At 37.7% G+C, this 27,618-nt stretch overlaps 1 protein-coding gene and 1 non-coding gene across 2 annotated transcripts; both read left to right on the plus strand.

Annotated features, from left to right (window-relative positions):
• Positions 1–1,737: 1,737 nt before the first annotated feature.
• LOC145565612 (small nucleolar RNA R71) lies at positions 1,738–1,844 on the plus strand. Its single transcript, XR_014095063.1, has one exon. It is a non-coding gene; the product is annotated as a small nucleolar RNA R71 (small nucleolar RNA).
• A 15,794-nt stretch (positions 1,845–17,638) lies between these two features.
• Positions 17,639–27,028, plus strand: LOC145557943 (large ribosomal subunit protein uL15c). The gene is made up of 3 exons (XM_081619118.1): positions 17,639–18,146; positions 23,383–23,534; positions 26,644–27,028. The coding sequence occupies exons 1-3, from the start codon at positions 17,708–17,710 to the stop codon at positions 26,860–26,862; spliced, it is 810 nt and encodes a 269-aa protein (XP_081475244.1). The 5' UTR covers positions 17,639–17,707; the 3' UTR covers positions 26,863–27,028.
• The last annotated feature ends 590 nt before the right edge of the window (positions 27,029–27,618 follow it).

The raw sequence follows: 27,618 nt of genomic DNA on the forward strand, positions 1-27,618 counted from the left end.
GGGATCTTTTTCAAGAGCTTGGGGCTTGTTAGAATAATTTTCAACCACATTAACACTGAAACATTTCTCCTCAGTCATGGAGCTTTTAGGGGCATTATTCAGATTAAAAACAACTTTATCATCCCCTACTGATAATGTTAACTTACCACTTCTGACATCTATGACTGCTCCTGCAGTGTTAAGGAATGGTCTACCCAAAACAATTGGGGTTTGCATATCCTCAGCCATATCAAGAACAACAAAATCTACAGGTATATAAAATTTACCTACTCTGACGGGGACATCCTCAAAAACACCTAAGGGGTATTTGAAAGAACGGTCGGCCATTTGTAGAGTTATATTGGTAGCTTTTAATTTACTCATATTCAACTTAAACACACAGATAATGGCATGACGCTAACACTAGCACCCAAATCACATAATGCATTATCAATCAAGAGATTGCCAATATGACAAGGGATAGAAAAACTACCCGGATCTTTTAATTTAGGTGGAGACTTATTTTGAAGTACGGCACTACACTCTGCAGTGAAAGCTACTGTCTCTACCTCACTAATAGACCTTTTCCTCGTCAATATTTCTTTCATAAATTTTGCATACGAGGGGATTTGTGCGATTAATTCAGTGAAGGGAACTGTTACCTTCAAATCTTTTACCACCTCCAGGAACTTACCAAACTACTTATCCAAGTTTGTCTTCAATTGACGATTAGGGAATGGAAGTTTGATAATTGGATTTGGAGCATTATTGCTCTTATCTGGAATAGCCACCTTCTCTGGAGTCGTACCCTGCAATGTAGAATTAGATGTGTTAGTATTATCCTTTAGCCCTGCAGGGCTATCGACTACATTGTTTGGTTTAACGGAATCAAGATTAGCATTATTTAATAAAACAGGTTCGTCAACTCCGGGCATAGAGGGCCCTTCATAGTTTGAACCACTCCTTAGAGTAATTGCAAATGCTTGATCCGTAGGCCTGGTCGGCTGTGCCGGCAGAGCTCCCTGTTGGCGGGCTTGTAGGGTAGCAGAGAGTTGCGCAATTTGATTATCTATAATTTTATTATGTGCTAGAATTTGATCAATTGTCGCATCTCTACTCTCCATGTGCTTTTGCATATTAACCAACATTGCTCTAATTTCCACCAGAGAAGGGTCAGAAGATGAGGAGGGTTGTTGTGGTTGGTTCTTCTGGCTAGCATTGGGATGGTAATATTTCTGTTGCTGTTGCTGTGGCGCCTGTGGTTCTTGTGGTGGTGGATTTTGAACATTAGTACTCCTGTAGGAAAGGTACGGATGATTCCGATACCCAGGATTGTAGGTGTTGGAGTATGGGTTATTCTGCCTATAAGCTTGAAAGGCATTAACTTGCTCCACGGAACTCCTGCAATCTTGCTCACAATGACCTATAATACCACAATTTTCACAAAAAGCCTCATTAGAATTATTATTAACCGCAAAAACATTAGCTACATTAGCAGAGCTAAGATTATCTAATTTTTGGCAAAAAGAGGTCAGTTGAGCTTGTAAAAAGGATACAGAGTCGACACTGTGTTTCCCCTTGTTAGCAAATCCTCTAGGATTCTCATATTGGGAATTGTGTATCGCCATATCTTCAATAACCTGACCTGCATCATCAACATCAAGATTCATAAATCTCCCACTAGCTGCAGAGTCTAAAATTATTCGAGAAGAATTTTCAATGCCATTATAAAAGGCTTGGATTAACTGCCATTGTGCTAAATTATGGTGAGGGCATTCTCTTTGTAGGTCCTTGAACCTCTCCCAAGCCTCATATAAAGATTCATCGGCTTCTTGGGCAAAGTTCTGAATCGCACTCCGTAGCACGGCTGTTCTCTCTGCAGGATAATACTTGTTATAGAAATTCAAAACAAGAGTTTCCCAGTCAGTTATACCAAGTGCAGTTCTATTTAAGCCATTAAACCACAATTTGGCTTTTCCAGTTAAAGAGAAGGGAAAGAGAATCTCCCTGATTTGGTCTTGAGTGATCCCGGCTTGCCTGATGGTGTTACAATATTGACAATAGTCGGAAATGTGAAGATTTAGGTATTCACCCTTGGCTCCACTAAATTGCTTCCTCTCTATCATCGTTATAAATTGAGGCTTAATTTCGAATTGAACCCCATCAAGAGTCGGAGTAGGGGTGAGATGTGGAAAATCTGTAAGCTTGGGTTGTGAGTAATCACTAAGCTTCTTTGGAGCCGTCATCTCTGATTCTGCGTCTGATGATGTCTCTGAATCGCTAGAACCAGTCGGAGGATCGCGGTGATTATTGTTATTATCACCAGAATCCGCCAGGATTTGCTTGTAGAGATTTTTCTGTCTATGGAAGGAACGTTCGATCTCAGGATCGAATGGGATGTACCCTGATCTGGAACACCTGGGCATAAACAAAAACTAGAAGCAAATATGAGATTTGCCTCAGAGAACTAATGTTCTCTGAGACAAGAAGAAAAATAATCTAGACTACAAAAACAATCAGAAATAAAAATAGAACCGTTTCCCCGGCAACGGCGCCAAATTTTGACAGGGTAAAGTCGTATCCCCTAATCAAAAATAATTACCTAAGTCCTCTAACTAAAGTAGATAGGGAAGTAGGGTTGAACTCCACAGGGAAACAAGTCTTTCTATTCCTAATTAACTAAAATAATCTAGATTATGAAGTAACCAATATTTATATGTGAATAACAAACTAAACTACGGAGATTGAGAATAGGGAGAAAACAATATATAAAAGGATCTAGGGCATAGGTTCACCAATAAATAATACTCCAGGGTAAAACATAGTAACCAATCATTGACATTGCATAAATAACATGATTAACAGGCTCTCGCAATTTATTAATCAACATAGATGTAATAGGCTCTCGCAATTTACTAGATCTAAGTCCTTATTGAAAATATGCTTTAATATCAAATTAACATCTGCTCGATTCATCAATTCAATATTGTTATACTTTTACAAGTCGTAATTGTAAAGCATTAAAACAATTCAATAAGAAATTATCATGCAATACCAATAATCAATAATAGTCAATCATCAATGCATCAATTAACCAGATTGTAAAAGGCTTTCGCTACGTATTACAATCACAGAATTAATCTACCGGTATTAAATCTCATCTCTCGAATCTTGACTTAACCATTTATAAATTAATCTGCCTATTAAAACTAGACCTAAACATCAATTCTCATCTGTCGAATCTCGAATCAATATTGTCAAACTCATGCATAAAAGATCAGGTCTAATCTAGTCACAGAGCATTAAATCAATCAATAGGAAATTAATCTAGCATTGATAATTAACAACAATAAATTACCCCTTCATATTATTTATGGATCCCCATAAACCCTAGAATTAAACTACTCACACATGGTAAAACTAAACTAATCAAAGCAATAAAGTAAAACATGATTAAAGAAATAAAATAAACAACTAAGATTAAGAGAAGAGAAATCGTTACTAAAATAAAGCTGGAATTAAGAGTAAAATTAAGAACAAAGGTTTAAGAGAAATACATCTAAGAAAACAATTAAGAGAGTAAGAAAGAGTAAAAAGAGAGAGAGGAAGAGAGAGATATCTCCTAAAATCGTATTACGGAGGAGTATTTATACTCCGTACAAATCCTAAATTAAAACAAACTAAAACGACGCTAATCGTCCCTTAATGAATACACGCGCCCGATCGGGCGAGCCTTTTTGCTCCCTAATACAAATCTCGCGCCCGGCCGGGCGCGTCACCGGGCGCCAACCTTAGCTTCTTTTGGCCGGGCGGCTCACTTGGGCCACTATTTGGACTACGATTGGGCTCCAATTCTTCGGGCCAATCTGGGTTTCCTCTTCCGGTCTTGAATACTAAGTCCAAATGCCCCGGTATCACCTATACCGAGCCCTTAATCACCGGTTCAATAGCTCTAATCGGCCCTGGGCTATGGAATCTGGTCGTGTTTCTCTAATGCTCGTGATTGCTCCAAAATATCTCGGGAAAACACTCCACAAGCATAAATCCCTGCAAAAGTCAACCAAATCTACGAAAACACTAGAAAACACCAATTAGTAATAAAAGTGGCTCTAAAGAGCCAAAAACACTACTAATTATGCCCAAGGGACGGGGGTAAAATACTATATAAAATAGACACATCAGCTGCTTTGAAATTGAACATGAACAAGGCCTATGATCGGGTTCGCTGGGATTTTTTAGTTCATGTTTTAAAATTCTTTAGCTTTCCTCCACACTGGATTCATATTATACACCAGTGCGTCTCTACATTCTCTTATCAGGTGTTGGTCAATAGGGATGCGTCTCTGTAGTCAACTAAAAATGTCTCCCCAAAACCAAACCCGTTGATGAACACCTTTCACCGCCATTATTGGTCAATTTGAGTATTTAATCTTTGGAGTGCTTAAATCCATGTTCTATCCAATATACTTCATGAACCAATCCAATTTCTAGCTCATTTCCCTAAACCATAACCTATTTTCCACTTTTCGTGTCCACATCGCAAAACTGAGAGAAACTGATTTTATGGATATACAATTTTGATCCAATTATTAATTTTTTGGATAGGCCTTTAAATAATATTTCCAACCATATATCATAAGCCCAATTCCGAGCTACAACGAAAAAGATATGAGCAAAACACTAAACTCGGCCCAAAACCGACACCCTTCTACTAAAAAGGCCATATCTTAAAATCTAAAAATCATTTTGATCTGATTATGATTGGGTTGGAAAGTAGACTTGATAAGCTTTCCAATGATATATTATATTCCTCATTCCGAGTTACGGATCAAAAGTTATGATGGTTTTAAAAACGGGTAAAAACTTGGAATCACCGCGCACAGTGCAATTCCACCGTGTCACGGGAAATTGCACCATCTGACGGTGGGAATCCCCGTGACACGGTGCCCTTGCTGTGACGCGGGGTTATTCCGTTTCCTATTTGCGTTCTTCGTACCTAAACAACTCCCGCGTCACGGCATTTTCCACCGTGTCACGGGAATTTACACCGTCTGACGGTGGGATTCCCCGTGACACGGAGCTGTTTCCGTGTAATTTCCGCGTCTCCCATACCGTGACACGGTGTACTTTACCGTGTCACGGTGGATACTGCCGTGTCACGGTACCTGTGTCGTGTCACGGAATCTTCTCGTGTCTTTTCCGCGCAAACCCTTCACGTGTTTTTACTCCCGTAGGTCAAATATTTCCCGCGTCACTCTAATTTTCCCCGCGTCGCTCCAATTTCCCCCGTGACACGGTAGAATCTACCGTTTCACGGTAGAATCTACCGTGTCGCGGTAGCCTTTTTTAGGGTTTTTATCTTTTTAGGGTTCCGTGTGTCCCCTTTGCTCATTTTCCCTATAAATAGGACCCCCCTTTCTGCAGTTCGGGGCACCAATAATCATTCTCTCTCACCTTACACCAAAAAAATCATTCTCTTCTCCCTCTTTAACCTAATTTCTAGCCTCCTTATTCTTCCATAATAATTCCCCTAAGCACTCCAAGGAGTCTATACTTAACCCGAGGTTTCGTCCTTAAACCAAGGCGTGAAAGGTACAAATAACTGAGGGTTTGGACCAAATCAACTCTACTTTTAATTTAATTTAATTTCCATTTACTTTATATTTTTATTGAAGTTACTAACAGTTTATTCATGATGTAGCAATTTAAAGGAACGCGCGGAATGTGAGTAATTAATTAATTTAATTACTCTTATTTTATTTTCTTATTGCTAGTACCATGATTAGGTTATTTTGTATTTAATTTCACTAACGCTATTATTGTTGAATTGCTTCCAATATTAATGTTTATTCTATTATTATTTTTATGATCACCATATTACATGTTTAAAGGGAATATGTAATTGAAAATCACGCCTAATAAGATAATTTGGACAACCGGTTTAGGTTCCTTTTTAATCTTGTTGTTTAATCAAGTGATCACAAATATTTAAGAATTATGTGTTGCATTAATATTCAACCAATTTAGCATAATAATAGATTGGACCAAATTGAATCTTTGTTTGTATGCCTTTGAGATTGCAGGAATCATTTTTCACTATAAGAATCGAGTAGAGGCCAATACGGGCGAATGTGACTCCATGACTCACTTCGTATCATCATCCCTGATCCTCCTTTCGTGGTTCCGAACCATATGGTGTTAGTAATCTCATGGATTATGAATGGGGTGTAACATTCACGGGTCAATCGTTGTTGCCTTCGTTGTCTCTTATTCGTGGTTGCCTTTTATGATCCGTGAACGGTTCACAAGTTCCTTAAAAACTTGTTGGCGGCTCCCTACTTTCCTTGTCCCTAATCGTATATGTCAATTCCCACTTCCTATGAGTTCCAAGCATATTCACCACATGCTTTTAACGTAGGCGCACTTCGAGCGACGCCTACAATTTGGCGACTCCACTAGGGAGGATTCTTGGTTATTTATCGATTTGAGTGATCGGTATTTAATTAAGATGAGTGGATGAGACTTGAAAGATTCTTGAAAAATTATTCCTGTGATTAATTTGGCATTTTTGCATATGCATAGACGTTTTAACGTCGCATTTAGGTCTGTCCCGTAGGAAAAATTGAATAACTTGGTTGCGCACGAAGGAAAACAGGGCACCAGTCAGATCTTCTGACTGCCGTGTCACGGTACAGTGCACCGTCTGACGGTGCACAGTACCGTGGCACGGGAATTTTTGCCGTGTCACGGCAGTCCTAAAATCAGTCCGGTGGCTTATTTTCTCTTCTCACAGTCAACTTCCTTCAATTTTTCTGAAAAAACGTATGTGTTCTACATACGTCTTAGCCCCGGGGGATTTAAGCTCTATCAACCCAAAAACGCTCATGGCAATAAGGGTTCATCCGAGTTATTAAATCCACCCAAACCATGGAGTCGAGTTCGATTTCATCACGAACTCGCGGAGCCGCCCGTTGGCATACACCCTCAAGGGAACCTGCCTTGCTAACGCGTCCAAACTCTTAACCATGGTACCCTATTGACACCAAATAAACTTGACCATAGTCGAACATAGAACTTGACCTTAGGTTGCGAACTATTCTTTGCATCATTGTGCCTACATGTTTTATGTTTGGTCGTTTTGATCCTAACCTTAACGATCTTTCTTTGTCTATGGTGGATTATTGTATGACTAACAATTGCTGATGGACCGTACTCACTTAGTAATTAGCAAAAAAAAAGGGGGGGGGGGGGGGGGGAAGGGTTGCCGTGACACGGGACTGACCACCGTGTCACGGCACAGTCCACCGTGGCGCGGTGGACTTGCAAAAAAAAAAAAAAAAAGTCTGCCGCGCCACGGGAAACTCTACCGTGTCACGGCAACTTTCCACCGTGACACGGTGGATTTCTAAAAAAAAAAAAAAAAAAAAAAAAAAAAAAAAGGGAAGGGTTGCCGCGACACGGGAATGTCCACCGTGTCACGGCACAGTCCACCGTGGCACGAGAAAATTCACCGTGTCACGGCAATTCCCACCGTGACACGGTGGATTTTCCAAAAAAAAAAAATCGCGTCAGTCAAGTCTTCCGTGTTAATTTGGTCCTCGCGTCAGTCATTTTGGTTATTGTTCACATGTCTAGCCATGCGATCATACCACGAGTCTTATAACATCACTTAGTCACTCACGAGTCAAGTATAGTCCACACACTTTCTTTATATTCCGACTCGAGTCGTGCACCAGGTCGTTTATGATCGTATATTAGGTTCATGCACCCTTTTTTCGTCATAATAAAAAAATGAGTGGAGTTTTCTCACCTGTTTTCAAATGTCTATTTTTTTTCCTTCCTTTCCTATCTTGAGCAATGAGTCAAACAATTAAGTGAATTATTTTATTTCACAGTACTTGGTCAAGGAACAGGGATAGATTAATACGGTTCGAGTCATTACCGCAACAATCTCTCAGATCTAATAGGCGTTCAAAGAGAACTTTGCCATCTCCATTACTCATCACCTTACAATGGCCACTAAAGAAGATATTGAGAACATCAACAAATCCATCGAGGCACTGTCTTCCATGATGCAAACCCTTACCACTAGGGTCACTACCACGGAACAAAACAAGGTCACTGTTTCCACCCTTGACAAACTGAAGGAACAAATGAGTAAGATTTTTGAGGATTTCACTTATGTGGAACGGCCTCCCACTCCTTTGGATGTGAAGGACAGAGTCCCTGAAAAGTTCTCCACTGCTGATATTCCAAAGTTCAAGCCTACTGACAATCCAATATTCCATTTGAAGGCGTTCTCTGCAACCATGGCTCTTAAGGGATTGGACGTAACACTCTTCCCTACGGTGTTCCCTCTCTCCTTAGAACATGCTTGCCAACAATGGTTTTATTCCTTAGATGCGAAGCATACTGTGACTTGGCAAGATGTCACCGACAGTTTCATGAATCGTTACAAGTGTAACATTCAAAATAAAACTTCTGAACGTGAACTCTCCATTCTCAAACAGAAAGAGAATGAAGGCTTCACTGCTTACCTGAACAGGTGGAGGGAAACAGCTTCACTCTTGGTAGATCCTCCCAAAGAAAGAGAGATGGTTCGCCTCTTTATTCAAAATCTGACTCATAAATATAGGGAACATCTCAAATTTCTTCCACTGAACACTTTCGAAGCTGTATACGACATCGGCATCAATATCGAGGATGAGCTAATAAAGACTGCTGGTAGTAACAATAATAACACTTGGAAAAACAAGAAGAACGACCATCCTTCTTCTTCGTCTTCTAAGCACGAAAATACTACCAACAATATAAGCCAAGTTGATATCAATGAAGTGTTAGCTCTTGATGCTCCATTGCCCAAGAAGAAAAGAACTTACACTCATTTAGGAATGACTTATGATGCGGCCTTTGATCGCCTTTACGGTCAAGGCTTGATCACACCTATTGGACCATTTCCAGAGCCAAAACCTGAAGAAAGGAGCGCCAAATGGAATCCCAATGCCTATTGCAAGTACCATCAAGGAAAGGGACACACTAAGGAGCAATGTTGGAATTTAAAGGACGTCATTCAAGACTTGATGGATGCAAACAAACTTCCTGTCCTTCCAAGCGGCAAGAAGTAATGAGTACAAGGCACACAGATCCTTCGTGCAAGATTTCATGATTTCTTTCTTTATCATTCTTCTCCATTCCCCCATTCATGTCTAGCATAGGTTTTCCACTTTTAATTTTTTTATATGTTTCATGTGTTTCGTTCACCTTTTCCATTAATAAAATGAGCAATTTTCCTTTACATCTCGATCATAGAATTTTTCATTCATTCATTCATTCTCAATAAAAAAAAAAAAAAATCAATTGCCGAACTAAACACAAGGTACACCAATGACTTGAGGCACCTTTGCAACCCATTCATTCCCCATTAACCATTCAATCACATATCCATTTTTTCATCAACCATTTTGAGCCTCGTCTAACGTTTGGCCTTCATTTCTTCAACCCACATTCACTTAACCCTGGGATTGGAAGATGTGTAATTGTATAACATTCAAAAAGCAAGTACAAAAAAAAAAAAACCAGCAAAGCAACAATAAAACAATGTCTAAAGGCAAGTGTTCCAATGTCTTTGATATGAACACGTCTCAAATTGCGTCTCTCATCGAGTGCTTGGTACCGTGCCTGAGAAACATGAATGCTAAGTGAGTGATGGACCGCATGATCTGAGATTGTCTACATTGATTCAAAATAATAAAAAAAAAAGAAAAAAAGAAATTCAAAAAAAATATATATATATATATATATATATATATATATATTGAAAATAAACTTGCAAAATTCAAAATTTTCAAATTCACAATTACACATATTGGGAGCTTCTCTCGGGTCTTGAGCCTTTTACCCCTTTCTCCCTTAAACCATCAACTTAACCACATTACAACCCTTGAAAGACCTCTTTGAGGTATACATACACTTGTGCAAAGTTCGGTTAGAGCTACGTTCGGCCTGATTCCTAACGGATACGTAGGCAACCTCACATCGAGGTGCGGCCACATTCATATTCATATCCATGCATGATCGAGTCAAAGAATATCCAATGCTTACCCCTACCCATTTAGATCTAGACTTGGGGGCTTGAACCCACACCATTTAGCCTACTTAGCCTAAAGAGTCATCATCTTTGACTCTTCTCACATCTCTTTCCATCGCCATAACCCTTGCAGCCAGCCTTAGTATCACATTTACACACTTCACTCACACATTCATATCCATATCATCCTTCCCTTTAGGAACCCTTTATCATGATATCTTATTTCCTTACTGCGCATGCTTCATCATCTTTCAAGATAACATTCATTAGAAGAAACGTTGTATACTTGCTTAGCTTCCTGACCTGAGCAATATTCATTGTTTCATGCATCGCATAATGTGCTGAGAAACATTTATATATCAATGATTTTTAATCATACAAAGCATATCGTGCTTAGCTCCTTGACCTAAGCAACGTTCATTATGCAATAATCACTTCATCTGTATACGTGCTTAGCTTCCAGACCTAAGTGACGTTCAAGATCGTTTCTTTACACCATAAATGATGCTTAGCTCCAAGACCTAAGTTAATTCATCTATCGTGTCACATGATGTAATTTTCCTTAGCCTCCTAGCCTAAGGACATGCATCATGCATACATTACTTTCAAGAAAAGCAATTCAATCCATGCGATTCATTTTGTCTTGCTCAACGAGGAAGCTCAAAACTTCTTTCCTTTTTTCGCGTCTTTTCTTTTGGAAGGAAGTTCAAAAATAAAAGTTCAGTTTTCACATCTTTCTTTTTCGGGAGAAAGTCGGTACCCTCCACTCATGACAAAAATTGACGGAAAATTTTTGCTTTTGCATCTTCGTTTGCTTGTGTCTGCACACACACATATACACACACACACACACTCACAAGTCATACACATGTCATGTCACATCAAGTCAAACTTGGTCAAGTTAGTGGTCAAGTCAATCACAGTATATACGAGTCCATTGACAAATTTATTTTTGCATGTCTTATCTACAGCCCACGTCCGGGGACAAACGGACCATTTACAGCCCACGTCCGGGGACAAGCAAACCATCTACAGCCCACGTCCGGGGACAAGCGGACCATCTACAGCCCACGTCCGGGGACAAGCGGACCACCATCATTTCATGACGCAAGGTTCTCGATACACAGAGACTTGGAATCTCATCATCTTTCGATTTTCATCAAGCATGGAAAGTATTATCCGGTGGATTTTTCTTCAAGTATAGAAAACCGCCAAATCGGCTTTCCTCAAGCATGGAAGGCATTATCGGTGGAATTCTTCAAGCATAGAATGACACCATATTCATCAGTCGGCTTTCCTCAGGCTTGGAAAGCGTTATCGGTGGATTTTTCTTCAAGTATAGAAAACCGCCAAGTCGGCTTTCCTCAAGCTTGGAAAGCGTTATCGGTGGATTTTTCTTGAAGTATAGAAAACCGCCAAGTCGGCTTTCCTCAAGCATGGAAAGCATCATCGGTGGATTTCTTCAAGCATAGAATGACACCAAATTCATACGTCGACTTTCCTCAAGCATGGAAAGTATTATCCGGTAGGTTTCTTCAGGCTTAGAAAACTACCAAACTCCTCAGTCGGCTTTCCTCAGGCATGGAAAGCGTTTCAACAGACGTCATCCGGTGGATTCCTTCAAGCATAGGAAGCTACCAAGCTCATTTGCCACCAATACACTGGTGTTAGATAAGCATTCTATCCCTTTACTCTTTTATCTGTAGAACTAACATTTTTCTGCAGGTATCGGCGTATACAGAATGATTTAGGATCGCAGAACGTCTTTAATCATTCTCCGTCCCTATCGGCTACTTTGACTATCGTTTTTAAAACTGACGTTTCTACAAACTCAGTCAAAGTGGGGGCTTCTGTAGACACCTAAAAATGTCTCCCCAAAACCAAACCCGTTGATGAACACCTTTCACCGCCATTATTTGTCGAGTCGAGTATTTAATCTTTGGAGTGCTTAAATCCATGTTCTATCCAATATATTTCATGAACCAATCCAATTTCTAGCTCATTTCCCTAAACCATAACCTATTTTCCACTTTTCGTGTCCACATCGCAAAACTGAGAGAAACTGATTTTATGGCTATACAATTTTGATCCAATTATTAATTTTTTGGATAGGCCTTTAAATAATATTTCCAACCATATATCATAAGCCCAATTCCGAGCTATAACGAAAAAGATATGAGCAAAACACTAAACTCGGCCCAAAACCGACACCCTTCTACTAAAAAGGCCATATCTTAAAATATAAAAATCATTTTGATCTGATTATGATTGGGTTGGAAAGTAGACTTGATAAGCTTTCCAATGATATATTATATGCCTCATTTCGAGTTACGGATCAAAAGTTATGATGGTTTTAAAAACGGGTAAAAACATGGAATCACCGCGCACAGTGCAATTCCACCGTGTCACGGGGATTCCCACCGTCAGTGTCCTATTTGCGTTCTTCGTACCTAAACAACTCCCGCGTCACGGCATTTTCCACCGTGTCACGGGAATTTACACCGTCTGACGGTGGGATTCCCCGTGACACGGAGCTGTTTCCGTGTAATTTCCGCGTCTCCCATACCGTGACACGGTGTACTGTACCGTGTCACGGTGGATACTTCCGTGTCACGGTACCTGTGCCGTGTCACGGAATCTTCTCGTGTCTTTTCCGCGCAAACCCTTCACGCGTTTTTACTCCCGTAGGTCAAATATTTCCCGCGTCACTCTAATTTTCCCCGCGTCGCTCCAATTTCCCCCGTGACACGGTAGAATCTGCCGTGTCACGGTAGAATCTGCCGTGTCACGGTAGAATCTACCGTGTCGCGGTAGCCTTTTTTAGGGTTTTTATCTTTTTAGGGTTCCGTGTGTTCCCTCTGCTCATTTTCCCTATAAATAGGACCCCCCTTTCTGCAGTTCGGGGCACCAATAATCATTCTCTCTCACCTTACACCAAAAAAATCATTCTCTTCTCCCTCTTTAACCTAATTTCTAGCCTCCTTATTCTTCCATAATAATTCCCCTAAGCACTCCAAGGAGTCTATACTTAACCCGAGGTTTCGTCCTTAAACCAAGGCGTGAAAGGTACAAATAACTGAGGGTTTGGACCAAATCAACTCTACTTTTAATTTAATTTAATTTCCATTTACTTTATATTTTTATTGAAGTTACTAACAGTTTATTCATGATGTAGCAATTTAAAGGAACACGCGGAATGTGAGTAATGATTAATTTAATTACTCTTATTTTATTTTCTTATTGCTAGTATCATGATTAGGTTATTTTGTATTTAATTTGACTAACGCTATTATTGTTGAATTTCTTCCAATATTAATGTTTATTCTATTATTATTTTTATGATCACCATATTGCATGTTTAAAGGGAATATGTAATTGAAAATCACGCCTAATAAGATAATTTGGACAACCGGTTTAGGTTCCTTTTTAATCTTGTTGTTTAATCAAGTGATCACAAATATTTTAGAATTATGTGTTGCATTAATATTCAACCAATTTAGCATAATAATAGATTGGAGCAAATTGAATCTTTGTTTGTATGCCTTTGAGATCGCAGGAATCACTTTTCACTATAAGAATCGAGTAGAGGCCAATACGGGCGAATGTGACTCCATGACTCACTTCGTACCATCATCCCCGATCCTCCTTTCGTGGTTCCGAATCATATGGAGTTAGTAATCTCATGGATTATGAATGGGGTGTAACCTTCACGGGTCAATCGTTGTTGCCTTCGTTGTCCCTTATTCGTGGTTGACTTTTATGATCCGTGAACGGTTTACAAGTTCCTTAAAAACTTGTTGGCAGCTCCCTACTTTCCTTGTCCCTAATCGTATATGTCAATTCCCACTTCCTATGAGTGCCAAGCATATTCACCACATGCTTTAACGCAGGCGCACTTTGAGCGACGCCTACAGTCTCCCACCTTTCTCCCACGGTGTGGTCTTTGGCAGGGTAATCCGCTTTCTTCATACTTGTTTTTTCTTTGTATGGAAGTTCTTTTTTCCATGTTGCGCAGTGCGGAGGAGCAGTCGTTAATCAAAGGCATTTGTATTTTGCGGGGAGCAGCTTCTATTTCACATTTTTTCTTTGCAGACGATTCCGTGTTGTTCTTCCAAGTGTCTCCATCTGCTTGCGATAATCTGATGGGCCTTCTTTTGGATTTTTGTGGTATGTCTGGTCAAATGGTCAATCTGCGGAAGTCCTTTATTAAATTTATTTAGAACACTCCTTCAGATTATCGGGTTTATTTATCTTGTAGTTTCAGGCTTCAATGTAGGGACTCTTTGGATTCTTATTTAGGATTACCAAAGCGTCTTTTTTATTTTGCTTCTCTTCAGCTTTCTTTTGCCGCTAAGTTGGCGATTATCAATTCAGCTCTTGTGGCTTCATTCAACCATATTTTGTCTGTGTTTCAGATCCCTTCCTCGATATGTTAACATGTTGATCTAATGCTTGCTCGTTTCTGGTGGCGTTCCTCTTCTTCGTCTCGAGGGATGGCCCTTCGCTCTTCTTCTTTGCTTCATCTTCCTAAAGGCTTGGGCGGACTAGGGCTCTGCAGTTTACAAAGCTTTAATTCTTCCCTGCTTTCCAAGCAGAGTTGGCGTTTATATCAGCATCCTAATCTCCTGGTTTCGCGTGTGTTATTGTCAAAGTATTCCTCCCTTCAACCTTTGCAGCCTAATCGAATTTCATGGCCTTCATGGGTTATCGAGGTCTTTTGACTGGTATATCCACCCTAGCTCAGGGGATTGCGTGGAAAGGAAGTTCGAGGACTCAGGTTCGTCTTCTCGAGAATATTTGGGCCACGGGGGGGCCTACCTCCTTCAAATCCGGTCTAAGTGAGCCGGATGTTCCAACTAATAATGTTTCTTCTATTATTGATCCGCGTTCATACGCGTGGGATACTTCGAAGGTCCATCAATTTTTCGACAATATTACGTCTTCGAGTATTTTGTTTATTGGAAATTTGCACTTGACGGTCAGTTTTCCACTAAATCGGCTTATGCATTGCTAATTCGCCAGTCTATGGCGTCAGTGGCTAGTGATCCGGTACCGCCTTCGTGGTGGAAATGCTTTTGGGGAATGCCAATTATGTCCAAATTGAGGATGTTTTGTTGGAAATTGCTTCATGATGCTTTACCTCTTTCTGCTACTTTGCATTCCCAAGGATTTCCTATTAACCTCGTTTTTGTTCTTTGTCATGATAACTTGGAAGCGACTTGACATTTATTTCGGAATTGTTCGTTTGTTTCTCATCTCTTGATCACTGGCCCCTTGTGTAGACACCTAAAAAAGTCTCCCCGAAACCAAACCCGATGATGAACAACCTTTCATGGCCATTATTGGTCAGGTTGAGTATTTAATCCCGAGAGTGCCTAAAATTCATATTCGATCAAACTCAATTCATAAAATCAGTCCTAATGTTTAGTCAAAGCATAGTCCAATTTATTTTTTGGCCCAAGCCTTTTTTATTCATTTCATATTATTTATTATTTTAGCCTAACTAATAAATAATAAACCTAAATAGCCCGAAATTATGAAACGACACTTAAAAATGTAGAGCGTAATTAGGGTTAAAATGAATTTGGACGTAAAAGTTGAAAAAAGTCCACCGTGTCACGGCATATGTGCCGCGCCACGGTGGAATTTCCCTCGTCACGGCAAAGTTGCCGTGTCACGGTACACATGCCGCGACACGGGAATCCCGTGTTTTCTCCGTGTGAGCCTAAACGCGCTTTATCCTTTTTAGGGCTGCTGATTTCCCGCGTCACACCAGATTTTCCCGTGTCACACCAAATTTTGCCGTGTCGCGGCATTTATTTTTAGGGTTTTATCTTTTTAGGGTTCCGTGTGTTCCTCTGCTCATTTCCTCTATAAATACCCCCTCATTTCTGCAGTTCGAGGCATTAATTAATTCACTCTTCTCTCTTCTATGCTCTAGCCTAAACACTAGCCTACCTTATTCACTTAAAATACTTCCTTTAAGCACTATATTGTTGGATTATGGTTAAATTGCTTCCAATATTAATGTTTATTATGTTGTTATTATGATCACCATATTGCATGTTTAAAGGGAATATGTAATTGAAAATCACGCCTAATAAGATAATTTAGACGATTAGTTTAGGTTCCTTTTTAATCTTGTTGTTACATCAAGTGATTACTAATATTTTAGAATTATGTGTTGCATTAATATTCAACCAATTTAGCCAAATAATAGTTTGGAGCGAATTTGAATATTTTGTTTGCATGCCTTTGAAATCGCAGGAATCACTTTTCACTATAAGAATCGAATAGAGGCCAATACGGGCGAATGTGACTCCATGACTCACTTCGTACCATCATCCCCGATCCTCCTTTCGTGGTTTTGAACAATATGGAGTTAGTAATCTCATGGATTACGAATGGGGTGTAACCTTCACGGGTCAATCGGTGTTGCCTTTCGTTGTCCCTTAACAGTGGTTGCCTTAAATGATCCGTGAACGGTTTACAAGTTCCTTAAAAAGCTCCCTACTTTCCTTGTCCCTAATCGTATATGTTAATTCCCGCTTCCTATGAGTGCCAAGCATATTCACACATGCTTTAACGTAGGCGCACTTCGAACGACGCCTACACCTTAGGACTCCAGAGTACTTTAATTGCACACTCATTTACTCACTGGTTCACAAAAGCTAATTTCTGGTTATGGGAAGTCTCAAAATTGGCATAGTCTAGCCACTTTGGTCTCTCTCTTGTGGGCTATTTGGCTTACTCATAATCAAATTGTGTTTAGACAAGCGGTCTGGTCTCCTAATGGGTTTCACGTAGTTCGGAGGCTATACGCTTTCTAGCTCTATTTCGTCCTTCTGGAGACGTCAGCTTCCTCGTCCTCCTCCTGCTACATCTGAGTGTTTACACGGCTCGGATTCTAGTATTGCATATTGTTGTATAATCTTTGATGGTGCTTAGAATATTCATGATCAGAGTGCAGGGCAGGTTGGATATTTAGAGAGGAGCTTTCCCCTACAGTTTCGGGTGGGTGCGCTCGAGCCTGTCGGACTTCGTCGGCTTTACATTCGGAATTACAAGCTTGCCTAAGGGCTCTCCCAGCTGCTAGATGAAAAGGTTTTTTAAGTCCTCTACTTTATACGGACAACACAATTTTGGTTTCCATGTTATGTCGTTCGTGTTCGGATGATATTTCTTGTGCTTGGTTGTCGAGAGCTATCAGAGATATTCTATTACATTTTGATTCTTGTTGGATTTGTAAGGTTCTTCGTCTCTGGGTTGCTCCAGCTCACTGGTTAGTTGTTCGTGCTCGCCAACGCCGTTTTCTTTTATGGTCATTTTGATTGTTGTTTGTTTTTGCTATGTTGTGTTGCGTTTTCTTGCTTAAGTTTTCTCACATATTGTACTTCTGTTTCGTTATATGAAATCTTTGTCCAACAAAAAAAAATAAAAAAATAAATCCTACCAACCCTCAATTCTATTTATGGGCCCAAAAAATTGTAATAGAAAACATTACACACACAACATTCATTTTCCGATTTCAACCCATTTTTAAATTTAGCCCAAAAATACTTTAAAAAGAAGGAACCTCTAAATTCTGCAATCTCCATTATCCTATCCGTTAAACTCCACTCCCTCAAACTCACTTCTCCAATGGCTTCTCTCCTTTCTCTCTCCTCTGCTCCTCCTTCAACTGTAAATTCCAACAACTACCCATCTTCCAATTTCAAAGGAAACATCAACAATTTCAGAACAAACCCATTTAATTTCACTAACCTCAAACTCAATTTGAGGACCATAATCAAAGAAAAAGCTCTTGTTGTTGTTGCTGCTTCTTCTTCTTCAAATGTGGTTCAGAGTAGTGGGTCGGGTTCTGAGACCCGGTTCAGGCTAGATAACCTCGGACCGCAACCGGGTTCGAGGAAGAAGGCGAAAAGAAAGGGAAGAGGTCATGCTGCTGGTCAAGGTGGCAGTTGTGGGTTCGGAATGCGAGGTCAGAAATCGAGGTCTGGTCCTGGTGTTATGAAGGGTTTTGAAGGTGGTCAGATGCCCCTTTATCGTCGAATTCCTAAATTGCGTGGTATTGCTGGAGGTAATCATTTTTGTCTAATTTTTTGGATTAGTTTTATCCTCTAATTTATGTATATTTCTAGTTCGTTTGATTAATTTTGTTAATATTGAAGTTCATGTGATTGTTTTTGCTTGGTTGTTGATGTGAATTGATGGATTTTATGAAGCAGCTTTAATGTGGGATTCGAATTAGAATGTTGCTAAATGAGGGATATGTGTATGATATAATACTTGGAAACCGGAATCGAGATTGGAGAGATGTGGATGTGTAATGGTCTAATGGAATGTGTAATGTGTAATGTGATTGAGATGTTTAATTTAGCTGTATTGTGGTATGAGGGCAATAAGGTTGAAAAGTTGAAATTAGGATTTACGGTGTATTTGGATTGAAGGAAATGGAGGGAAAGGGAGGGAAGAGAAGTGGAGGGAAAGGAAGGGAAGAGAAATGGAGAGATGGAGTATCTTTCATTTGGATAGCAAATGAGGAAGGGAGAGGATTGGAGGGGAGAGAAATGGAAGGATTAAATTATAGAAAATTAATCCCTCCAACAATGGAGAGATTTGGAAGGAAAACTCACCATTCTTCCCTCCCCTCCCTTTCCCTCCCCTCCTCTTCTCCTCCCTCCCTCCCCTCCTCTTCTCCTCCCTCCCCTTCCTTTATCCAAACAAACTGTTAGGAATGATGGGTTTTCCTTCCCCTTTCTTTATCCAAACAAACTGTTAGGAATGATGGGTTGTGTAATGAAGATATGATTGTTATCCAACATGTTAAGGCCTTGTTTTGTAAAGAGTTTTTTGGAAAGCTTTTAGCTTATTGATCCCTATTTGAAGTAAGGTTCAAGGTTTAACAGTGGCAAAGTGATTGGTTTGTGAGGGGTACTGGGGTAGGGTAAAACCTAAGAAAACATGGAGGGTGATTGAGAATGATATGAATGTCATGGGGATTGAGGAAAATATGGCATTGGATAGGCAGATTGGAGGGAGAGAACCTATATCGAGGATATGTCGTGACTTTAAATATATGTATATGTATACTTTATTTCTTTTACCTAAACTCATTGTGTTTTGTAAAATCTATTTAGTTCCTTAGGGTTTTTACTCGCATGTTTTTCCTCTCTCTTTTATCTCCCCTTAGCCTTCTTTTATAATACTTTCTTAAAATTTATTTTTATATCCTCTTTTGTGGGTTTCACTTTACATTACCTTCATTGTTTGCTGACTATGTTTTTCCTCGTATTTCATCCACTTTCAATTTAGTACTTTTCTTCTTTTGTTCATTTTTCACGGATGGTTCTTGTCAAATAAGTTGGATGATACTTAAGCCTAGAAGATAGCGTATAATATGATCATTGGTTTTCAATATTCAAGTTTATGGTGTTTATTCCTTCTAGGGGAAAAAAAATCCTACTTTGTGGTACATTTACCAAACCATGAAGATAACCCCAACCTCCACATACTTTGAATTCCTAAATTATGTGTTATTGGCATTGCTGGAGGTAATTATCATTACTAAGTATTCTGACAACTATATGGATTTATTTCTTTGATTTTTTTAGATTTCAAATTCATTTGGTTATTTTTTGTAAGAGTTCATGTGATTACTTTTGCTTTGGTGTAATTGTAAATTTAAGGATTTTGTGAATTTAGATTTTTAGTTACTTTAATGCTCTAATGGAGCAGCTTTGAGGTGGGATTCAAAATTTCAAATTACAATATCCTTAAATAAGGGATAAATGTATATAATACTCAGAACTTGGAATTGAGATTGGAGAGATGTGGATTGGTATGTAGTGGACAATATACCGAATGAATGATGGCTTGTGTAATGAAGATTGATTCTTATCCAATATGCTGAATGTGCATAATCTATGTTGGTGATCAATTGACTCTTTATGCCCTTGATAATGCAACTCCAGCCCCCCGTATATCCCAAGTGCTTAATTTTCTTATAAATATTTATTATCACTCAATACCATTTTTGAGGTGGTATTGAGTGCTAATGGATACTACTTTTGTGGAGCTTGTCATTTCACACTTCTGACCATCAAATATCTTTGGAAAATATACATTAAGATGGATTCAACATCATTTAACATACTAATATTTGCTTTTGTATATTGGCAAAATAAGATGGTCAAATTGAAATGTGTGAATAAGGGAAAAAGTCAAAACGTTGTGTGTAAATTGTCACGAAGGGAGTGTCTAATTATTTATATGGAAAAAGATCCATGGAGTGGAGAAGCATTTTTTTCGTGGACATTGGCATGAGCTTCCTTTGTAAAACTACATGCAAACTCATTTTTAGTTTGTCATGGGTCAATAATGCATTCTTAATTTCATACAAATCTCTTGGGCTAATTTAAATTGTTCTTGTAGTTTTCATACACTTATTTGAGAATTCAAAGTTATTTATTTTCCAAATATACCCACCTTGGACAAGTCTCCTTTAGTCATTTCTAGACTTTGTAGTTTGATTTTCTGACACCCTTTGTATTTATTCATGTTTTTTTTTTTTTTTTTTTTTTTTTTCAATAAACTTTAATCCAATGAGGAGAGGATTTTGAGGAAAACTATTGTTCAGGAAATCCTTAGGGTACTGCCTTGCAATAATAGTATGCTTCATTTCAAGTGAAATTTTTCAAATTTGTCTTTTCTAAGAAGATGGAAATATTTTTGCAGAATTGAACATCTAGTTTTATAATTTTGAACCAGACATATACAAGTCTTATGTGAACTTAGGCTAACAAAAAGCATGTAGGAATGTGCAGCCGAATGAATAAAATGATACTGAGGCCTGGAAGATAACCTATAAGATGATTATGGTCTTCTATGTTCAGGCTTATGGTGCTTTCTGAATTTGTATCCTACTATGTGTTTCCATTTACCACATCATGAAGGCACAATCCAAGCACCCAGCCCCACTTTCCTCTACTACATGATAGAAGAACCTATCCAAGAAGCTCTTAAAGAGTCTTAACAAAGAACTCATTGTAGAAACAAACATAATACTTTCTCCGTTCTTTATTTATTTCAATAATTGGGATTATACGCATCCCAAGACACTAACTATCTTATTCATATCTTCAAATATGTGTAAGTAAGAGTTATAAAAAATTTGATACTATGAAATTATATGTCAAGACGAATTTAACAAGACTCAACTATTTTTTTTCCTTACGTAAAAATTCACAATAGATAATCACATGGTATCGTGTGAACACTGTAAAATTCAATTGTTGCAATGATTAAAGAACGGGGGAGGTATGATATATGTATAGAGAATTAACCTATGGCTATGGTACTTAGTAAAACAATAGTTAGTTTAACATCAAATATCTTATGATTCATCATCACCTAGTTATTGCTCGGAATTTGAGCAAGGGGAGTGTTGATGTATAGATGATATTTGAGAAACACGATTTAAAAGAATAAGGTAGCCCAATCAAAATTGGAACACTGAAGTCACAACTGTTGACAATGTTATTGTGGAAACATATAACATTTAACTAGTTTGAATATGCCTGCATGCATCTGCTTTTCATGTTCATAGCTGGCATGTATCCGCTTCAATGAATAAAATGGCTCAAGGTGCACTCAGGCGAGATCCCTTCGCTCTGTTTTAGGTGCCTCATTGTGCCTTGGTGTGCCTCATTAAAGTGAGGACACTTAAGAAAGTTAAAACTTTGGTGAAAAGTTGAAATATTCATGAGTAAGGAGTATTTACTCAAACAAGTTGTTTATGCTATAATTGGTTATTTTCTGGGAGCATAAACCTCTTATTGTGAGTGTAATTTCCTATTTATATTACCCATGATTTTTGTGATTAGGTAACAGAAATCACCACAACTCGTTTGACAAAGATTTTGCAATGATTTATCTGTTGAAGCATTGGGTGAACAACTAAAATGGAGCATATTCCCTCTCTTTTCCAACACACTATTAATATCTTTAATTCTTGACATTGTAAAACTATAAGAAATGGATATTAATAGTATATACATTGAGACGATTCAAACAAGATCCCACTTGACTATGTTTTATCGTAGTTACAAATCGCAAAAAGTAGTCAAAGTGTAGTTTGTGCATAGTGTAAATGTCAAATGGTGTTAACTAAAAAGAACAGAGGAAGTAGTACATTAATGTCCTTTGTGAATCAGTGACTTCAGTTCCAACAATGAATCACATGTGTATTGCCTCTCATTGAGTTCAGCTCCAACATTGACTTTTGTGATTTCTGATCCATATTGTCTTCAATCCCAACGATGAATTAGTGTCTTCAGTTTCAACAAATCCCCACTCTTACTTCCAGAGTTCCAGATATACCTAAATCGTACATAGAGTTTCTTTTAGAAAACATACAGAACCATTAGCTTCACCTTTGCTGCTAGTCAATCCAGTATAACACTCGATTTCTAGCTTCTCGTTCATCTCCAAGCTTTCTTGCTCTCCTAGATAAGCTATCAATCGATTCAGCTTCAAAGATTTTCAGATAGCCTTCAGCAAATGCTGAATTTATCCACCTACATATGTAGTCTTTTATTCTCCATTTTAAATTTCTAAATTTGTAGCGTGAGGATTCTCACAATGAAAAATGATGCTTAAGCTAGATAACTAGACGTTCATGTTATGGTGTTAGTGGACCTAATTTTAGGTTGCTCTAGATAAAATGATGGCCATGCATTCATTAAAACAATTTTTTTTTTACTTGTGTAAAATAATTTGTTTATGCAACATAAGTTCCATGATTTACTGTGTAATTGTGTAACCCTGCAACTCATATATATAATAAACAATATCGTCACACAATTACATTTATAACCTTAGGGTTACACACTTACACCATTAGATGGCTTGTGTTTGGCTTTTTACTATAAGTGATTATCGTTGAACTGCTGTATGCTTGGAGAAAGGAATTGCTTGTTCACTTTAGTCTTTATTTGTATACTACTTCAAAAGATTATTTTCAAGTTGATATCATTCAAATTGAATATTGTCTATCAGTTGCTGTGAAAGAAGTGCATTCAATGGATAGTTACTGTATTCTTGTTAATTAACTTAGTTGATCTTTTTTGAATTCTTATCCTCTACTCTTATCATAAACCTTTGATGGCTTTCTATTTTCTGGTTCTTGATCTTATTCTCTTGATCTATATTACGATGTTCTGTTCAGAGCTCTATTACTCAATGTTTCAACCTGTTTTGAGGGTGAAATTTTTTTTAAGTTAGCCATGTACATTAATGGCACTGTCTTTCAACAGGAATGCGTGCTGGGTTGCCAAAGTATGTGCCTGTAAATTTGAGAGACATAGAGGTGGCTGGATTCAAGGAAGGTGAAGAAGTATCAATAGAGTCCTTGAAGGAGAAGGGTATAATCAATCCATCAGGAAGAGAAAGAAGGCTGCCATTGAAGGTAAGGGTATATTATATGCTGAGAACTGAAGAAAGAGTTATTATTATTTCCAACTGCTGGTCTTATTTAGAGAATTAGAGATGAGATGACACTTCAATACCTCCATGTGACTTGTTAGTTGTGAACCATGTTTGATCATATAATGTTAGATCATAGTTTGCCAAAATGATAACTACCTTGGGTCCATGCCCTCCATGGTAACACTTCTTATCCTTATACCTCAAGGTATCATGTTAGTACTGTCCCCATATCATTAGTATTCTGACATTGTAGAAGTTTAGAACTATGGAATTTTTATTCGTAGTACCCATGGAACACTTTTTATTGGCGTTTTGTGCTTTTGCCCCTTAGTTGTTATGCCAAGCTATTTAATGTTTTGGATATTACTAGTCTTGATCATCCAGTGTGGGGTTGACCTCAATACATATATATAACCAAGCTTGACTCCAGCAGTTTGCTAGTAAAACATAAGCCTTCTACTTAAGGTCTAGTCAATCGGCCATCTATCTTCCTTTGGTCTATAGTTGCTTCATTTTGGAAAATTATAATTTGCCTTGTGTCTTATGTTTAAAGAAGGATTGATAAGTCTAGATCTGGTGTAATCAATATACAATACTAAAACTGACATCCTGGTGCAATATTTTCCCTACAAAACTATCCTCCCTATTTCTTGCCAAAAACATTTTAGAGAATATTTATGTAACATTTTTTTTGATGCAATATTTGAATAATATGATCGATATGATTTGTTATCGATCTTTTTATATCTTCTGTATATACACAATCAACTTTTTTTTTTTCTTTTTTTTTTTTGAAGAACTAAAATTTTATCCTAAATATGTTGTAATTCATATCTTTTCTTGTCAAAATCTTTTAAAAGAATATTTGTATAATTTCCATGATTTTTTTTTTTGGGTAATTATGCTTTTTTATTTAATGAGATGCAATTTATATTGTGTTGGGAAAAATAAACTAATTTTACTATTTTTCTTTTCCCCAAAAGATCGCAGGATTGTTGTGACTATCGAGCTAAACTCTCTTTCTTCTATATAATCTTATTTCATCCCCTATTTTGTTTTTTTTTTTTTTTTTTTTTTTTTTTTTGTCTTCCTCTTTCTATGAACGATTGAATTGAGTTAATAATTGAAGTATAAAACATTACTCTATATTATTATTGTAGTAAGTTACATATTGATTTTAAACTATTCCAATGATATACAACTTTAATTTACGCAAATTTTTGTTGGTTAAAGCACTAGCCTAGTTAACTAATAAGCTCATGTGTTTTCTTTGCTAAGGTGTTTTCAGGACAAAAGAAAACACCTTTTTTTTTTAAACAGGCAAAAGAAAACACCTTAAGCGTATAAGACATTCTAAATCATTCTTATCTTTTTGTTTTATACTGTATCATCAATGATCGGTGGCTACAAAGATTTAGGGCTGAGCAAAACTACCCGAAAACCTGATTCGTAACAGTTCCGAAAATTAGGGTCTCGATCCGATAACCATAACGGTTCGGGTACCCGTTCCAATAATTTGTTATCGGGTATCATTTTAAAATTAACTGTTACATGATCCGATCCGATAAGCATTTTTTTGTTTTTGTTTTCCTACTTAAATCTATTTTTCCAAAATCTAAACTCTAACCTTACTTCATAATCATTTTATAATATCAATGATTAGTAACACTATTAATAACTTGATCAAGATCATGTAATATTTTTGTTAATTAGTGTTAAATGATATCATAATAACTACATTATTAAGTTTAATTATCATTATTGGATATCTTATTGGGTACCCGATAACTGATCCAAAAATCTGATACCCGAAGTCCAGGTACACGAACTTATTGGTTCGGTTTATGGATATCACTTTTAGTGATATTGTTATCGATTACCCGAACCATTAGTACTAGTACCTGTCCCATGCTCACCCCTAAATCTACTTCTATTACTATAAATACTCCTCATATGAAGCGCAATTCAGTCTTTTTCATTATAATTTTGGTAAAGACAAATCGACCTAATTACTTGTGTACTTGGCATTTATTCACAGATAGACTAGATACTCGGTAACAATGTGTTGCAGAGTTATCAGCACCAATGATTTAAAATAAGTTTGTTTTTGTATCTATAGACGAAATTTCTGTTATACTCTGTATAATCTGTAAGAGGTAGATGAAATGTGTGGTCATAAAATTACCTAGTAGAAGAGTTCTACCGAAGATGGTAGGACTAAGTTGTGAAGGTATATAGAGCAAACCTAGAACCAGCCTTTTAGGAACGGTAGCAGATACTTGCAGATCATTAGTACATCTTCTTACTCTCAGTCCCCCGCCATACATAAAAGGAATAACATACAGAGACTCCAGATAACAGTTTTTCTTGAATTATGTGGGTAACACTGCCACTTGGGAACAGACTCTCACCTATATGAGCCTTTTGAATAATTCTCCAGATAACAATTCATCCTCAAATTCTTTTAGCATAAAATTTGCTATGATCCTCTCAGCTGAAATGTTGTAAACAGCAGCTGGATGTGGTAGTAGCAAGAATTACCCTCAAATCTCCTGAGACACTCTATTAACTTGTCATGCTGACTGGCCTAACCTGATGCAACCAATTACTTAATTTATAGTGTACTTTTGACCAATCAGTAGAAGACTTCGCAGGGGCCATTCAATTAGCAATTGCATTACAAACATTCTTACCTTTGTTAGCTAATTCATGAACATACTCTCCCTTTCTAAGTGCACAATAAGCAAGTAGCTTCATTTTCTTAGTCTTTTGTATGAAGAATTTATCACTAGTATGCTTATGAGCTTGACTTGTCTATTTTTCTTGAGGACTGCTTGACATTTAGTAGTTATCTATGCTAGTACTGCTTTTATAGCTTCAGGCCTTCAGTGATGAAAACAAAAAATTATTCAGAATTATGCTATTTTTGAACTTCTGTCCCTAGTTCTTATGGTTGTTCAACTGCTTCCCTCCTCTTTAATATGGGACTAACCAAATGATATAGTTTTTCTAATTAATGAACAGTCATCTATCTCATACTGTATCATGATTCTCTTTGGAACCTAATGTTTGTGTCGTCTTCTCTTCAGATTCTCGGTGAAGGAGAATTAAGCACAAAGCTGCAAATAAAGGCCCGTGCTTTCTCAGGTCAAGCAAAAGAAAAGCTTGAGGCTGCAGGCTGCTCTCTCACAGTACTACCTGGAAGAAAGAAGTACGTCAAGGAATCAGTAAGGAAAAACCTTGCTCGTGCTGATGAATACTTTGCAAAGAAACGAGCAGCAGCAGCCGGTGAAACTGAGTCTGCTTGATTTTGATATCAGTGAAGTTAAGATCTTCAAAGATGTTTGTAAAGTGTATTCATTCATTTTGCTCTTAGTGGTTTATTGTAGAGTTCAATTTCTTTTGCCCCGGGAATTCTAGTTTATGTTGTAATCATTGCTCTACAATTTGCTAATTCATCACTCAGTTGATTGATTTTGCCTTGTGATTAAATGTTTGACTGCATGGTCTTCTTGAGGGAAATGACTTTGGCACACCAAAAATAATTTTGGCACACCTCTATGTGAGATTATAATTTTCTATGCTCTTCTAACTTTGGGTGTGTCAAAATCAATTTCCTCTTCTTGAGTGTGTTTAGTCCAACTAACATAAAAAAGTTTCGTTTTCAGTTTCCAAAAAGTGTGACTATTGAATGATCTATGACTTCTTCTCTTCAGAATTTATCTATGGTAATCATACACACCCTCTGTTTTTAAATATTTGCTCAACTTTTTTTTTCCAAGTCGTTTTTAAAGGCTTGCTCTATTTCGTTATTTGGAAAGTTTTTACATTATTTAATTTATTTTTCTCACCTACTAGCCCAACATAAATCATATTTTATCAATTTCATATTCTCACCTCCAATTCTCTTAACTACTTTTGCTTTTTACAATGTTTTATTCTTTTTCTACCTCACTACCTTCACATTTTATTACTTTCTCCAATCTCTCCTGAACTCCGCGCATGGAGATATGGAGCAAGTATTAAAAAACGGAGGGAGTTCCATAATAAGTACTTCATAAAAT

The sequence above is a fragment of the Chenopodium album genome, chromosome 1 (genome assembly GCF_948465745.1).
Source record: "Chenopodium album chromosome 1, dcCheAlbu1.1, whole genome shotgun sequence".
Classification (NCBI taxonomy): domain Eukaryota; kingdom Viridiplantae; phylum Streptophyta; class Magnoliopsida; order Caryophyllales; family Amaranthaceae; genus Chenopodium; species Chenopodium album.

Bases quoted from the DNA above. Each gene is read 5' to 3' on its own strand.
- LOC145557943 (XM_081619118.1), top strand. From the start codon at position 17,708: ATGGCTTCTCTCCTTTCTCTCTCCTCTGCTCCTCCTTCAACTGTAAAT. The intron at 18,147-23,382 runs GTAATCATTTTT...GTCTTTCAACAG, and splicing joins ATTGCGTGGTATTGCTGGAG to GAATGCGTGCTGGGTTGCCA. The intron at 23,535-26,643 runs GTAAGGGTATAT...TCTTCTCTTCAG, and splicing joins AAAGAAGGCTGCCATTGAAG to ATTCTCGGTGAAGGAGAATT.